The sequence below is a fragment of the Notamacropus eugenii genome, chromosome 5, assembly GCF_028372415.1.
Source record: "Notamacropus eugenii isolate mMacEug1 chromosome 5, mMacEug1.pri_v2, whole genome shotgun sequence".
NCBI classification, from domain to species: Eukaryota; Metazoa; Chordata; class Mammalia; order Diprotodontia; family Macropodidae; genus Notamacropus; species Notamacropus eugenii.
In genome coordinates this window covers 101,968,616-101,985,211 of record NC_092876.1, presented here as the reverse complement: position 1 = coordinate 101,985,211, position 16,596 = coordinate 101,968,616, and the positions used below count along the sequence as shown (strand labels likewise).

Below are 16,596 nucleotides of genomic sequence, written 5' to 3'. Positions count from 1 at the left end.
CTCTTCAGATATTTTTCTCTGTATTATTTCACTACCAAAAATACTATTTTACTAATGAGGGAATTTTTAAAACTCTCTTTAGATCCTTGGCTCTTCTGCTCACAGGTTGGTTTTCCTCATTGTTCTCTCAATATTTCCTTAGAAAATGTAATTTTTTAATTAGGAAAAAAACCCAACTATAGTCTCACCCACCCTCAGATGGGTAAAAGGATGCATTTTCTCGTTTAACCTTTCTTGCTTAGTCATGAACTGATGTAGTTTTATTTGATGAGTTCAAATCTCATGTGCCCTGCTCACCTACTGTTTCTTTTGAAGAAATGGCTCGATTTCCTCCCTTTGGGTAAAAATAGACTTTTCTTCATTAGTGATTAGGCTCTGTTTTATAGGGTGTTATTTTAGGAGTATGAACTAACTTGTTTTTAATAGCATATTGTGAATTTTCCATTGATTTCTCACAATCTAGTACTTGTCCTCTACTGTACATCCTTAGGCAGCACAGAGAAGAGCACTGTGCCTGGATGGAGTCAAGCAGACACTTTACTAGCTGTATGCCTTGGAACAAGTCACTTGACTTTTTTTTGCCTTAGTTTCCTCATCTTTAAAATGGGATTGGGATAGCATCTACCTCACACAGAAGCTGTGAGGATCAAACGAAGCAAAGCACTTTACAGTGTCTGGCACATAGTGTGTACCATGTAAGTGCCAGTTATTGTTATTGACTGAGTTTCTTGGTACATGAATGGCTTTCTTTGCTGCCTAGAATATTTAACATGCAGTTCTGAAGTTTGACTGTGACATTTCTTGTTGAATTTAACTTGGGGCTTCATTTGAATTGGCGTTCAGAGGATTAGTATTAACATTATTGCATTTCTGGTTGAACAGTATATTGGTATATTCTTTGAAGGCAATCTAGAAATCTGAAAATATAAAAATTAAAACCCTAATCATACCCTTTGACCCAATGATTCCTACGGTGTTCTTCCTAGGACTATGATCAAGTAGAAAAAACTCATCTTTTAAAAAAAATATTCATAGAGTATTTTGTTTTAAAATAATGAAAAACTGGAAGCATTCCATAATGAAGGAATGACTGAAAAAACTGGTTTATCAATGTATCTGAATATTATTATATTCTTAAAATGACAAATATTAAGATTACAAGGTATGCAAAGATTTTTATGCAGCAATATAAAGTGAAGAAAACAGAATTAGAAGAAAGATACGCACATTCTATGACTATATAAAAAACCAACATTAGCAACAAAAGTTTATTTGTACATAGATCAAGAAAAAGCCTAGAAGGGACAGAAAAGAAGGAAGTTGGTAGTGTCCTTACTGTCCTCAGCTTATATTTTTCTTATAAAAACATAAACTCTCTGCATTTCATAATTAGGGGAAAATTTGCTTCCTCTTTTTTTTAAAAATTCAATTCAATAAGGACTTATAAATACCTATCAAGTGCAAGGTACTGTATTAGGCATGGAAGATACAAAATCAGAAGTGGAAAAACAGTCCCTGCCCTCAAGGACCTTACATCCCACAGCAGAATACAAGCAGGTAAACAGATAAAAATAAGATCATCTGAGGAGGGATCGGCTTATTGAGGTTATTATCAAGTTTATAACTGAAAATGACAAAAAATCACAAGAGAACTTCACTGAGGTTAATGTCTCCACTCTATGGAGTCTTAGACATTCAATGCAATTGAATTGCAGGGGTACAAGGTGTGTTGTAAAACGGCCTAAAACCTCAGTCCATCTCACCCCAGAATTCAGAACAGAGAAGTGGGTACATGGAAAATCTTCCCCAAAATATGCAAGGGTGGATCCAATATTAACAATCAAAGTGAAGTCAGAGCATTTACTCTGAATGTTGTAATGGCATTAACTGAAGTTGCATGGAGAACTATTTTCTTGGATTTTAAGGAATAATCACATCAACAAAGTTCAGAGAAGAGAAAAGAATGACCTTACACTGAAAACAAAGAGACCTTTAATATGAAGCTAAAGAAAAATGATGCCAAATTGTCCAAACAATCCATTCAGGAGAGAAGAGTCTGTACTTGCTGAGGAGATCGGTGCAGAATACTCTCTGGATCTTTGTATTCATTGGCGGGATTCATCACAGCTGTATACAGTTCACTATAGGCTCTGCAAACCAGTTCTGTGGACTGTTTTATGATCTGTTCTCTATAAATAAACAAACAACATATGAATAAACATTAAAACTTCTAAGTAAGTGCCATAAGCTTGAATCAAATGCATATAATTCAGTTTAGTAAAATTTTTAAAGTATCATGGGTAACGAATTTATAAAACTACCCATATATACATATATGCTATCATGAAACATACTTTATATATTATCTATATGACACACACAAAAGCAATTATAAATTAATGCATACTTACATATACACTATTATAAAAATGTGTAATTATTAGAACATATATTATACAAAATAGTACAGTGGGTAGCATAGAGGGCTTGGAATGAAAGGCTATGAATCTGAATCTCAGTTCTGCTACTTACTACCCATGCAACATTGGGTAAATCAAGTCATCTCTTTAGGCCTCAGTTTTCTTATCCATAAAATAAGAGAGGTTACACTACAACTGACATAATTCTAATTCTGTGGTCTTATATTCACAATATGGTGTAAGCATACAGAAACAATGCTATAGCATTGTTCTGCTATCTTCACAACAGCACATAACACCTAAAACATCTGCATAAATCTGTCCACATTCAACAATGAACTGAACACTCTTAACCACTGCTCCTTGCTTCTTTAGTTCCTCTCTGTAATAACTGGCTAAAACAAACCAAGCACCTGTCTGTAAGAAACAACTCATCTGCAAATACATATTTCTAAAAAAAAAACTGACAAATGAAGAAGGTCACACAGAATTTGGGGCCTTCCTTTTAGGTTGCTATAGTCCTGTCAGTAGTTTAAAAATATACATTCAACTGGAAAAATTTGCATTTGTTCAAAATGTGTATCAACTTCCCCATCTTTATTAAAGGCATTCCTTTCCTTTCCTCCCCCTACTCCTTATCATTCTCATCTCCTCCCACTCAGCTAATCATGATGCAATAAAACCCAGAAGCTTCTAATTTTCCTAAAAATCAAACTACAAGAAATAGAGGTTGAGTACATCAATACTTTTTTGTAGTCTTGTTCTTATTCCTTTCAGATAATGGGCATATAATATACTATTCATTATCATGAGTAGATTATTCTTTTCTTTTAAATGTGGTTTTTCCCTTATAGATGAAGGCAAGTGCAAATGTCTGGACTGGATAACCTGAAATCTTTTCCATATGACTTGCCAACCTTCATATGCAACAATAATCCTGTGTAAATCTTCATATACCAAGGAGATCTGATCTATTATCAGCAGAACATACTTGGAGTTACTTTTCTGGGAGTGGTAACAGATTTGAACTCTTGCCTAAGACCCAATCATATTCAAACCCAGTAATCGGAAGGCAAAAGAGTTAAATTAGTGACATTAGTATAGGAACTGTGATAATTCAAAAAATAAAAGTCATTTAGCAACTGGCCTGAATTACTACTTTATTCTAATAACAGGAGTCGCAAGTAATTTTTTTAAGGGAAGAATGACTTTTCATGTCCATAAGCACTGACATTAAAACTTTAAAAAAATTAAACTTTTTAATAATAGGAAATCTTCAATTAAGAATGTTCTAAAATTTGTTAAGTGGGTCATCTGGAACACACAGGATCATGAATTTAGAGTTGGGTGGGATTTCAGTTATCATTTATTTCAAATTCCTCATGTTTCCAATGAAGAATGTGCGTTCGTCCTTCATTGCTAAAGAAGACCATGCCATCAGAGAAATGATGACATGACTCGCACTTGACTTTGTTTTGAGTGAGGGAGGGCTGTGCAGGTCACCAGCCTTACTTCTCCTCCAGAGCCATCTGAATCCAGTGACCAGATATTCATTAGGATGACTGGAGATGACCCAGGATGTGGCAATTGGGGTTAAGTGACTTGCCCAAAGTCACACAGCTAGTGAGTGTCAAGTGTCTGAGGTAAGATTTGAACTCAAGTCCTCCTAACTCCTGCACTACCTAGCTGCCCCTCCAATGAACAATACACAATAGTCAAATGCCTTGATCGTGATCATTTTTCTGTAATAGCACCTACTATGTGCCAGGCACATGTGCAAAGTGTCTTACAAATATTATCTCATTTAATCCTGACAACAACCCTGAAAGATTGGTGCAATTATCCCCATGCTACAGATGAGGAAACTGAGCCAAGCAGAAGCTGAATGAATTGTTTAGAGTCACAAAGGCAGAAAGTGCCTGAGGCCAAATCTGAATTCAGCTCTTCAGGATTCCAGGCCCAGTGCCTTATCTACCTAAGCCACCTTATCTAGTTTGGTAAACTAGCACACAAAAGACTATTTAATGCATAATGCAGCTAAAATGGGACATTAGGAAATAGTCCTATTTTAGTATTAACAGTTGAAAACATGAGGAAAGTTGAATTAAGATATGCCTACAGTTAACTCTGGGTTCTCAAAGGCTATGCCAGCAGAATACATACTCTGGAAAATATTCTGCCAAGTGGGAACAGCTTCCAATATGGCTAAGTATAGAGAGGTTCATTATTCCAAGAGGCTCACCAACAGAAATTAATTTTTTCTTTTGACTACAGCAATCCATTTAATTGTCTAACGAAGCAAGGAAAAATTCTAAAATTAATTTTCAGTGCTATTACTTTAGGATATATGGATTCCCTACTTATTTGTATCAGACTACGGCAGAAAGAATGTTTTCTGACTTCTTCCATTCTATAAGATGCAAAATGGAGATCATAAAAAGATCTAAATTCATGTGCTAAGTTTCTCATTAAGAAGCTTGTACAACATTGGACAAATAGCTAACATCTGTGAGCTTCAGTTACCTCATCTGTAAAACTGTTGGGAGGGTCAAATGATCCTGTATGTATGTATGTATATATATGTATGAATGCATGTATGTAAGAACAGAGTCTATGTAAATGTAATTTCTTCTCATTTTTGATGTTTAACTCTTGTTTCTGGCTTCCTCTCTCCAAATAAAAAAGAAGCATAAGAAAGTCATGAAGCTTTATAAAATCACTAGGTCAGACCTTCTACTAGGTCAGCAAATCCATTAAAATTAAATAGAAAACTTTCTTTTCCTTGGTGGTCCTCAAGGGAAAATTGTCTCACTTCACTAAGAAATTTTGTTTCTGGTCAGGGAAAGGGAGCTGGAGTAGTGAGAGACAAAAACAAAAGCTCAGCTTAAGATTAAAATTTTTGGTACCAAGCTACTACAGCAATTAAGTAATCTGAGTAAGGCAACCAAAGGCAAATTTGTGTGCCTGTCTGGGGATGGTAAAAGGAGAAAGAAAAGAAATGGAATTCAAGGGGGAGAGCCACCCTGTTTGGAGGAAGGAAAGCAGTCCCACCTAACTAGCAGGTAGGCTGGTACTCTGCTCCTGCATGCTCAAGAATCACCCAAGTCCAGATCTTGGGAATTTCTTTCTGGATATATCCTGTCCTGGGAAGTTCTCAGGGCTGTGTACACCAGATGTTGAGGCAATATACTGGATAACTAGGGGATGCACATCCTCCCACATTCTCAAAAGAGAATATGGAATCAACCCCATCACTGATGTATTTAGATGTTCATTACTGCTGTCTTCAAATTAATTAGGTAGTAAAAGGCTTAAAAGCATCTAATGACACTTGTTTTTATGTCAAGGGCTATTTATGGATATATATGCAAACATAGGTTAAGTAGAACTAAATTAAAGAAACATTATAAGGAAAAGTCTTTATGGAAGACTGAATTTATTTAACAAATGAGAGTAATTTACAACTGTTACAATATTTTTAAAAATGGCTGTGGAGCCAAATGGACTAGTGTATACTGTTAGACTTGGAGTCAGGAAGACATGAGTTCAAATTCTGTCTCATATCTTTTGTCAAAATATTTTGGAGATACCCAGTTTTGCAGAGCCAAGGCCCACCAAGCAGGCTGTCCCCCTGAGCTTGGCATAACAATAATCATTTACGCTCTGCAATGACCTTACCCTCTGGCAAAGTGTATTGCTGAACAGCACCAGGCGTTCACTGAGGGATTTAGCTCCCCCTATTTTCCAGGTTCCTTGTTACTGACAGGTACTGCACTCCTGTTCCCAACACAGAATTCTGATTCCATACCCTGTAAGCAATCACAACTCCCCAAGAATCGGGAAGGGCCCATGGGAACAGCCACGCAAGACCTAAAAATGATTATGTCACGGTCCAGCCCGCTTGTGGTTCTTTTGTATATAAAATCTGCCTTTGGTCCAGCATATTTAGCCCTTTTTTAAGGAGGTAGGAGTTCTACTTGCAAATATCAATTTCCTCACTCTGAAATGAATTAAATTTCTGTTTGTGTTCTGACTCTCCTATCTCTAGCCTGCTCTGTTTTGGCTCAACACACCCCAGGTTAGAGGCTGGTTCTGGTCTGGTCGACATTAATTGGTGTCAGAAGTGGGACTGAACATGGAACAGGGCCAAATGGGCCTTCTGATACCAGTGGGAGTAGACCAGGTACCACTGGGGATTTATTTTCTCTGAGTCTGACACCCCTCCCCACCCTCCTCTAGAAAGTCCTCTGTCCTTTGTTCCTGCTCCAATCCCAGGTCAACCTTTGATTCAGCTCAGCTTCTTTGTGAGCAAAACTACAGGCACTCTTTCTTGACCTGGATCATTCTGGATCACTCTGGATCACAGAGGCACACCTCTGAATTGGCATATCTGGCTACGGACTGCAAGATCTTTTTTTCTGATTTCTGTGCCTCAATAAAATAAATGCCTGTCCACACGGAATGAATGCTTTTTTTTTTTTTTTTGTATCCGTCTTGTCTGTGTCTTTGTAAAAATGCAGAATATCTGTAATGTGTTAGTGCTGTTAAGCTAGACTCTGTTATTTTGAAATATTTAAAAATGCAACCAATCAGAAAAACTTTTTAAGGGCTGTAGCTAGGGAACACTTGAAAAGATTAATGAACATTTTTCAGTTGTCCCAAGAAGGGCTAACTCTCACCTTTGGCTTCCTACAGGAGATTAAGTTATGAGAAAAGAGGAAAAGCCCATCATCACAACACTGGCCAAGTTGGGACTACAGAAATAAATTAGATAATCAAAACTGTAGAACCACTAAAAACATCTTAGTAGATTCTGGAAGTTTTGAAATTAATCATTAAGAATTCAGCAATTAGCCATTTTACAATTACAGGAAAGAACTCCTGAGAGTTTGGGGTAATTCTAGGAACTCACCCCCTTCTGAAACATCTTGGTAAGTTTTGGGGTACACTCTGTAGAATTTATTTTAAGAAAAAATAAGGATTAAATCTTATAATAGTTTTTAAGTTTTAAAAGTTGAAGGGATTAATGGTTTCATAGTTCTAGGGCAGTGAACGAAAGTCAGTTGGTAGAAATCCCAGAAATAAAGAGTGAAAAAAAAAAAGTAGGCAAACAAAATAGCAATTTCTTGTTAACCCTCTTTGACTTTTCAGTTTTTATCCTATTTTGTTATAGTCCATGTCTCTGTCAATCCCTCTCATCTCAAATCAGATCCAGAAAAGGGAATGCTAGAGAATTACAGGGAAACTTGGATTATGATCTGCCCCATCTGGTGGAACAGGGGACAGCAGCCACAGCAGAACACCACACGAGCAGCACCCCCAACAGCCCTGTGTCCCTGGATATCTTTCAGTCCACCTCTCTGGGACATCCTACCTATCTTGCCCTAGCAGCTGAAAGTAGCCCCAGCCACACCTGCAGCTGTTGGGAATAGGGGTTGGGTGTCAGATCCCATGGGCAGCATTCCCTGAGCCCTGCCACCTGGAATGGGGCAATTCTGGCACCAGCTACCCCAACAATAGGAAGTAGGGGAGCCAACCAGCCTCTGCCCTTGGTAAGTCCACCCTTCTCTGTTCTAGTTGCAGAAATTTAATAGTAGTATAATTTATGGCAAGTTATTTTGCCTCTGTTTGCCTCACTTTCCTGATTTGTAAAGAGAAAATAATAATGGTTATGATATCGACATGATCTCAAAAATACTTAACACAGTGATTAGCATATATTGAACACAACATTATTATTATTTCTTTAAATGAATATAATTGTTTATATCTCATAACTGTAAAGCAGTTTTAAAATGCCAAAGTTATTGTATATATATATATATATATATATATATATATATATGTATATATATATATATATATATATAAAGTTTTTATATTTGGAAATGCAATCAATGTCATCTAAAGTTTATTGTTTATGTTATATTGTATTTCTAAATATATGTTGTGAAATTTGAGAGACCACTGTAAAACAGAAATGCTGTTAAAGCAATTTTTAATCTGGATGTTATTTCATATGAACTGGGCTTTTAAAAGGATGTGATAAAAATTGGATATTTGAAAACTGCTGAATACTTAATGAGGTATATTTAGTTATAAGACAGGTAATACTACTATTATTACTACTACTACTATTATTTATTATAATAGAAAATTTTCACTTGAAAATCTTGGCTATGATGAAAGTGCATAAATGTGGTTTAAAAATGTAGCTTCAACATATTAATGATGAGTCAACTACTAGGCATTTTCTCTATGTCTGAGCCCCAAAATATGAGTAATTCCATTTTATAAGTAAAGGATTAATGGAATGTTAACTGCCAGGGAAACATCATGAAAGCTATCCAAGCTCTAAGCTGAGGTTAGTGAAGTTTTGTTATTTAATGGCATGTGTGACAGTCTGAAAACTGCTTAAAGGTAGATGTTTGTTCCAGGAAAAGGTTGCAGGGACGACCTAGGACACGGCCTGGGTAGGAGCCTGCTGCCTCTATTTCCCCATTGTGCTACTTCCTTACTGAAAAGGAAAATTCCTCACCTGGTTAATCCTAAGCCTTGCCTTTAACACTCTATGACACATATGATTCGCTGTCAGATATGACTCATGCCTGGAATCAAACAGAGATAAAGGAATCTTGTTTCCCAAAAGAGCTAAGAGCGTTTTTCCCTCTGTCATGATATACTTATATACTTCTTTTTCATTTTATAGCAAATTTCTATAACCAAGGAATTTTGTAAGAACAACACTAAATCTATTAAATTGATACTGGAACATCTCTGAGTTATTATAATCGGATTCAAGTATAAACACCTTATAACTTTAACCTAGGGATCATCTCCTCCAAAGAAGAAAATTATTAGACAAGGTAATAAGACAAAGATGTAATAAAAACTTTTTTAAAGTTAATTAGAATAGTAAATTTTGAGAAAAGCAACAGGGCCAGTCTGTTTTCTCTAAGAACTACACACAAGTGTATATGACTGGTTTCCAAATTTATCTGTCATGGAAATCCAGGCTTTGAATACATTTTGGTAATAAGTCATGAGGATTTATTAATTAAGGATTATTTGGATTTTACACATAAATTGTATTGATAATGGTACAGAAAGTGAAAATATTTTTTCCATTTTTTAAAGTATCTGTCTGAAAAACACTAGAACCAGACAGATGTACAAGTGAATTCTATCAAACATTATATTAAGTATAGCAAATGATATATAAACAGAAATGTTTTGAAGTTTCAAAATTGGAAAACCAAATTTAGGTGACTATATTAGATTAAGTCAGAACCTCTAGATTTGGAACCAGAGAAACAAAGTCTCTTTTAGAGTTATCCCAAGAATAAAGCATATTGTCCATAAAATGGTATCTAGGGGACCAGATAACTACATCTAGGACTATCCTTTCTATCCTTTCTGTTCCCCTAACTAGCAGTTCTTGACTGCTCAGCTCTAGCCTCTCCAGGCCAGAAGATTTTTACTTACTCTGTTCTGGCTTTGGTCTCACCTCTGTAGGCCTTATGCCTCTGTTAGATGGGACTTGATGTTAATGGTTAAGTTTTCTCAGTTTACCTTGGTGACATGTAAATCTCCCTTCTCAGAATTAGTCCATTGTGAGCCCTTTAAGTAATCTGATCTGTACTTGATTTAATGTAATTATGGAAACTGTGAGAAAAACTTTACTGCATTGTTTAACTTCATTGGATCACCTGAAGTAAGCCCCTGTTTCTGAGTGGATGGACCCACAAGCAGATGAGATAGCAATTCCAAGATTCAAGGACTGGGTCTATTGTCTTAGTTTTTTCTCTTCCCTTCTGTTATGTGCCCAATAACCAAGGCTGTGATTCAAGTGTGTGTTGGCATTTTCTCATTCTGACATTCTTGACCTCCCTGCCCTTTAGCAATAAAATCCCTGGGATACACTTCCCCAAAAAGCACCCTCAAGGAATTAAACCCCCTGGGCAATAATCCCAGGTTACATACCTGCCTCTCCTTTATTGACCATAAGGGCAGCAGTTCTTTCAGACCAGGTCTTTCAGACCTTTGGCCAAAGAGGGGAAAGGTCAAAATATTGTGGAGATACCCAGTTTTGCCGAACTAAGGTCCAGGAAGCAGGCTGTGCCCTGAGCTTGGCATAACAATAATCCTTTGCACTCTGGAATGATCTCACCCTTTGGCAAGGTGCATTGCTTGGACCAGCACCAGGTGTTCACCGAGGGATTTAATTCCCCCCTTTTCCCACAGCTATCCATCACACATTCACAGTCCCTATTCCTTGTCACTGACACTCCTGTTCCTATCACAAAATGGCACCCCATAAGCAAGCACGAACCCCTAGACTTGAGACAATACTGTTCCCACAGAACCCAAGAGAAACGTAACTCAAGGCCTAAAAATGATTATGTCATGGTCCAGTCTACTTGTAGTTTTTCTGTATATAAAACCTGCCTTTGGTCCAGCATGTTAAGCTTTTCTTCTTAGAAGGGGAGGGAGGGAGGGGTTTCCATTTGCAAACATCATTTTCCTCACTCTGAAATTAATTAAACTTCTGTTTGTGTTCCAACTCTCCTGTCTCTAGCCTGCACTATTTCAGCTCCAGGCACTCCCAGGTTAGAGGTTGGTTCCGGTCCAGCTGACACTTTATTAGCTGTTTGACCCTTGTCAAGTTATTCAACTTGTTTTGAGTCTCAGTCCCCTCATCTGGAAAAGGGGAAGAATAATGGTAGCATTTACCTCACAGAGTTGTTGTAAAGGTCAATTGTGATAATATATGCAAAGCACTTTGCAAACCTTAAAGAGCTCCATAAAAGTTATCTATTTTTCTAAGAAATATTATTATTTTAAGTATTCTCTTGCTCTTTACAATATCAATTTACTTCTTCAGCCTTTTTTATAGATATTTTTGGCTAGGCCCAAAACAATAAATTATTAGTCATTTCTAATCAGCACAGTTCGTAAAGATTCAATAGTTTATATTGCCAGGGTATTCTCATAATTAAAATTTGATCTGGCAACTAGCAGCAAACAGATGTCTTAGCTTAGTCATGTGTTTCTAAAAAGAGGGAGTACATCTGTCCTCTTGTCACCTAATGGACATGCAGAGGAGAATGCACATTAGTTGGGTAGTTTTCCCTGAGAACTGGGAATGATATCAACCTGCTTGTACATCTCCTGTTAGGTCACAAGCCAGAAGGCCAATGAAGCTCAATAGTGCACTTCTATGCCTTGAGCACTCTGGGTCTATGCCCCAAAATGTAAATGCAGTAGCCATTTGCTGTCTTTCAGATGATGATATTTTATTCACAAAGCTCCAGGAGAAATAGGAGAGTGGCTTAGAGGTATACTGACACTCCTGCACCCTTATGCTACTATTAAAATGCTAATTTTAAATTTCCCATTTTGTTGCATGGTCCCCTTACTGTCCAGAAAGAGTGGCTAAATGTCCTTATGTGATTTAATCTAGTAGCTACTGTAGTTGATTCAGTGTTTGAGAAAGAAAAAAATCTTTGAAAAGGCAGATCAGGAGCTACTGTACACTAAAAAAAGGGAAAATTATTCAATCTGTTATAAGCAAATCCCAGAATATTGTTGGTAGATAAATTTATATATTCATCTAGTTAAAAAGATATAGTTATAAAAATGTACCAGAAAAAATATTAAGCTACATTATCATGAAAACTGTTAAACATTTCATGTAATGATTAGTATGGAACTGAAAGGCAGATAATATTATTCGTACTTAAAATATACTTCACAGAAATTATTTTATTTTAAATTAATTTTTAAAGCACTGAGCTGTGATGAGAAATGAGTTCTCACTTGTAGAACTAGTGAGCTTGTCATTAATCAGTACTTTAGCATTCAGTTGCCATAACAACATGATACAATCTTTATCATTACCATAAATCTACCATTTCTAAAAATAGTTTATTTCAACATTCAGTTTCTGTGATTTGAAAAATAGAGCTTTATTACAGAATCACAGCTAAAAGGGCAACTTAATGCTAATGAGAAGGAAATAAAGAAATCAAAAGACTGGTTCAAATCTAGGCTCTGCCATTTACTTTTTGTGAGTCTTTGGGCAAGTCACTTAATGCCTCTGGGCCTCAGTTTCTTTATCTGTAAAATGAGGATAGACTAAACTATATCTTAGAGTCTTTCCCAGTGGTAAATTCTATGACCAAAAACTGCAAAATTTCTAAAGGTTATAACATTGGGTTGAGTCATAGCATCAAGGAAACAAATCTGGGAGGGATGTGAAAGATGATGCTGAAGTCCTATCGATGCAAGAACACACTAAAACATTTCTGATGGTTAGCATGCAGCCTCTAAAATCATAAGCCATATGATACTCCCTACTTTACGAAGCAGCCCATGAATATTAAGTGAGCTGTTTACTAACTCTCTAGTTACAGAGAACACATTTATTTCTTTTTACTGTCATAACCTAAAAATTGTCACATTGAGTTAAACCAGTAGTTCATTCAGCCCATCCATCTTTTTTAGTGAGCAAAGGGATATCTTTTTAGAGACTTTCAATTGCCTTCTATGATATTAACTTCAAAACTTAAGGTTATATTTTTAATATCTCTAACTTCCCCTCATTAAAATATTGTCTATTAAACACTGTATACCACATGATGTGAAAAAAAAAAAGAAAGCAAAATAGAGACGCTGATGGAATCAGCAATGAATCTGGTATTCTGGCTGCAAATACAGACCTTAGAGACCTTGTCCACTCACACAAATTGGGAACATTAAGACTTGTGAAGAATGCAAATGTTTTACCTTATGACTGGGAGTCACAATCTTGTTCACTACTATTACTCTGGACAACCTAATTTGCTCTTTCTTGTCTTTCTGTGTTGGCCTTCATTGGATGTTGCTTGCCTACCTGGATCCACAGACTATCTGGACTTTTGACTTGGATCTTCTACATGAACCCATAGTACCTATCTGCTCTTTACTGGATCACATAGTATGGATCTGAAAGGCAGATAATATTATTCATCTAAAAATATACTACACAGCAATCATTTTAATTTTTAAAGCGCTGAGTTGGGATGACACATGAACTCTCTCACTTCTAGAACTAGTGTGCTTGTCATTAATCAGTTTAGAATCTAAAGTTTAGATGCTTGTTTCCCTGCCTGAATTTATAGTATCCATTTGTTCTTCTATCTCAAGTCAAGTCAAATCAACAATCACCAAGCACTTACTATGTACCATGTACTTTGCTGAGAGTTCTCTCTCCCTCTCTAACTAGTATTGGTAGGAAGCTTCTTGCAGTAGGTAAGATTTGAGCTTAGTTTTAGAGGAAGTCAGGGAATTCATGAGACAGAGATAAGAAGAGAAAGTATTACAGTCATGGGTGAATAGGCACAGAAGGGGTAAGGTGTTAGAAGATGCAATGTCACATGTGAGTAAGAAGAAGGCCTCTATTAATGGATTGTAGGATGTGTAAAAAAAAAGAGTAAATTGTAAGAAGATTGGAATATTAAAGAGGCTAGGTTGTGAGGAATTTTAAAAGCCAAAAAGGATTTAAAATTTGATCCAAGAGGTAACTGGGAGCCACTGGAGTTTACTAAATGGTGGAAGGACAAAGTCAGAACTACACTCATTTTACCAACTCTGTGAAGCAAGGCTTGGAATATAGAGAGATTTAAAGCAGACAGCCCAACCAGAAGACTTGCACTATTGCACATGTGAGGTAATGAGGACCTGGTCCAGCATGGCTGTCAGAGGAGACAAGGGGATGCATATTAAAGACACTGCGAAGGATTAAACAATCGGAATTGCCAACAGGTTGCATCCAAGAGATAAGTAAGAATGAGGGTAGTATCCAAGAGGTGAGTAAGTTGAATAACATCAAGATTGTGATTTTGAGTAACAAGAGGATGACAGAGCCCTTGACAGTAAAAGAGAATTTGGGAAGAGGATAGGGCTTGGTCTGTCTAGAACTCATGTCCAGCTTCCACTTAACTAGATTCTCAGTACTGATACTTCTTAGCCCGCTTGTCTCAGGGGCACTTACACCTCCAGTAGGATGACTGACCTCAAGGAATATGATGATGAAGATAGAACTACACATTAAAGATTATAGGATCACAAATCTAAAGCTAGAAGGGCCCTTAGAGGCCATCTAATCTAATTCTCTAATTTTATAGGCAAATATGTTTGTAGGAAGGTTATACAATTCTTTTTCTTTAATATGGCATAGAAGACTTTTTAAAGGGTAGGAATATGATTCTTATACAAAGATAACTCATTAGAAGACTCATATCAGATTAGGGAAAACATGTAATTTGATATCTAGGATTTTCCATCCCTTCTGCTTTCATTCACAGATTCTCTGGATGGCCTGTGCAAGTAGGGAAGTGATTAAAGGTGGTTAAAGAAATGGAAAGGGTAGAAAGGGAAGAAAGTTATAAATTAATAAATTCAGATTCCATTGAAAATGAAGAGAGTAGGCTAAATTTCTGGTGGAAATGATATTGCAAGATACTAGAGGAAAGGGAAAGGCTTCTTATCATTGCAAACTTGTTGAGAAAGTTTATATTTCCTTTATATACTTAGAGAGCATTAAATAATCCAGGTTTTATTCTACCAACTCAACTAAAGAGAAAGTGTGGTTCTAGTAGATGAAGAACTGGTCACAATGCCAAGAAGACCTAGATTCAAGCCCTGTCTCTGACACATCCTGGCTGTGTGACTGAATAGTCATTTAATCAGTCTCTCAGTGCTCAAGGCAACTTTCTAAGACTGTCAGCTTTGCACCCTATGCCATTGCAATCACAAGACCAGTTCCTATGACTATCCCTGGTCTACCAAATTATGGCATTTTAAGTCAACTTTCCCCCTTTCTACTCTTGTCTATCTCATTTACTTAATTCTAATGACCAGGTTTGATACAGTCTGTGATAGTTACTACAGAGCAACTGAAAAAAGAAAGATACAGGAATGATAACCCACAGGAATCAAAACTATGGAAACAAGCATCATCCTGGAGACAGGAACTGAAAAAAGCACTCTACATTTTCAAGAGTCCAACATTTTTGCTGGATTTGGAGTAAAGAAGACCTCGGTTTGAATCCAACCTCAGACATTCATTAACTGTATGATTCTGGGCAAGTCATTTAAATTTCGCTAAGGATTTATTTCTCTCATCTGTAAAATGGGTATAATACAAGTACCTACCTTCTAAGGACTGTTCTGAAGATCAAATGATATAAGCATAGCACACTTTGAAAATCTTAAAGCACTATATAAGTATGAGGTAATAATATGTTTAGCATTTATAGAACGCTCTAAGACCAAATACATGGTATTTGATATGCAGTATATATATATGTGTGTGTGTGTGTATATTCAATTTCTAAGTAAAATATTGTCAGAAGGGAAGGGAAATAATATAATTATATGAAAATAAATAAAACTAATTTTCATTTACCAGTGGATGAGCAATTTTAAAATATTATTTTTCAGTTAAAATAAACTTTCCTTCCTGTTGTTTAATAGACTGCCAAAGTTAAAAATAAAACATTCTGAACATATGAAAATAAGGACAACAATTATTTGTTTTTAAAGTAGGAAAGGTTGTTGATAATACAAGTGTATTACCAGAAAACAAAGATGTAAAAAATCCTGATTAAAATATTTGTTCCTAAAATGTTTCACATATCAAAATAAATCCTGAATTTCTCAATATATTTCTAAAGGAACTATAACATTTTCAGTTTACTTAGGCAAAAAAAAAAAAATGAGAGGAAAATAGGAATTATCAACTAAATTTCATTTTATGATACTTTTCAAAATAGCATTTTATTTCTCTTAATATAAAAAAAAAGGTAGCTCATTTGAAATTTCAGAGGAATTAATATATTTAGATTTTTTTATGTATTTTAATTTATATTATCCATTATGATCACAGTATATAAATATTATATTAGCAAAGTACAAGTCCACAAAACCAAGAAATTCAGAATTATAATGGGTTAATACCTTATTTTTGTAGAATACACTCATACTAAACTCCACTTGGCAAACTAGATCCCCATATGACATGGTTTTGAGTCTCCTCACTAACCTCATCACCCCTCTTCTGTGCCTACATTAGCTTGCTTGGTCTCTCTCACACAATGTAATACTCAGAACTAAACAGTCCAGGTACAGTCTG

General features: G+C 36.0%; 1 protein-coding gene across 1 annotated transcript in view; it reads right to left on the bottom strand.

The window, feature by feature from the left end:
• Nucleotides 1–1,969: 1,969 nt before the first annotated feature.
• The window catches only part of COG6 (component of oligomeric golgi complex 6), a 149,918-nt gene continuing 135,291 nt past the window's right edge, over nucleotides 1,970–16,596 (bottom strand). Inside the window, exon 19 of the mRNA XM_072610437.1 lies at nucleotides 1,970–2,189. Coding sequence (XP_072466538.1) covers nucleotides 2,042–2,189 — 148 coding nt within the window. The 3' untranslated portion in view covers nucleotides 1,970–2,041. The remainder of the gene's footprint in view (nucleotides 2,190–16,596) is intronic.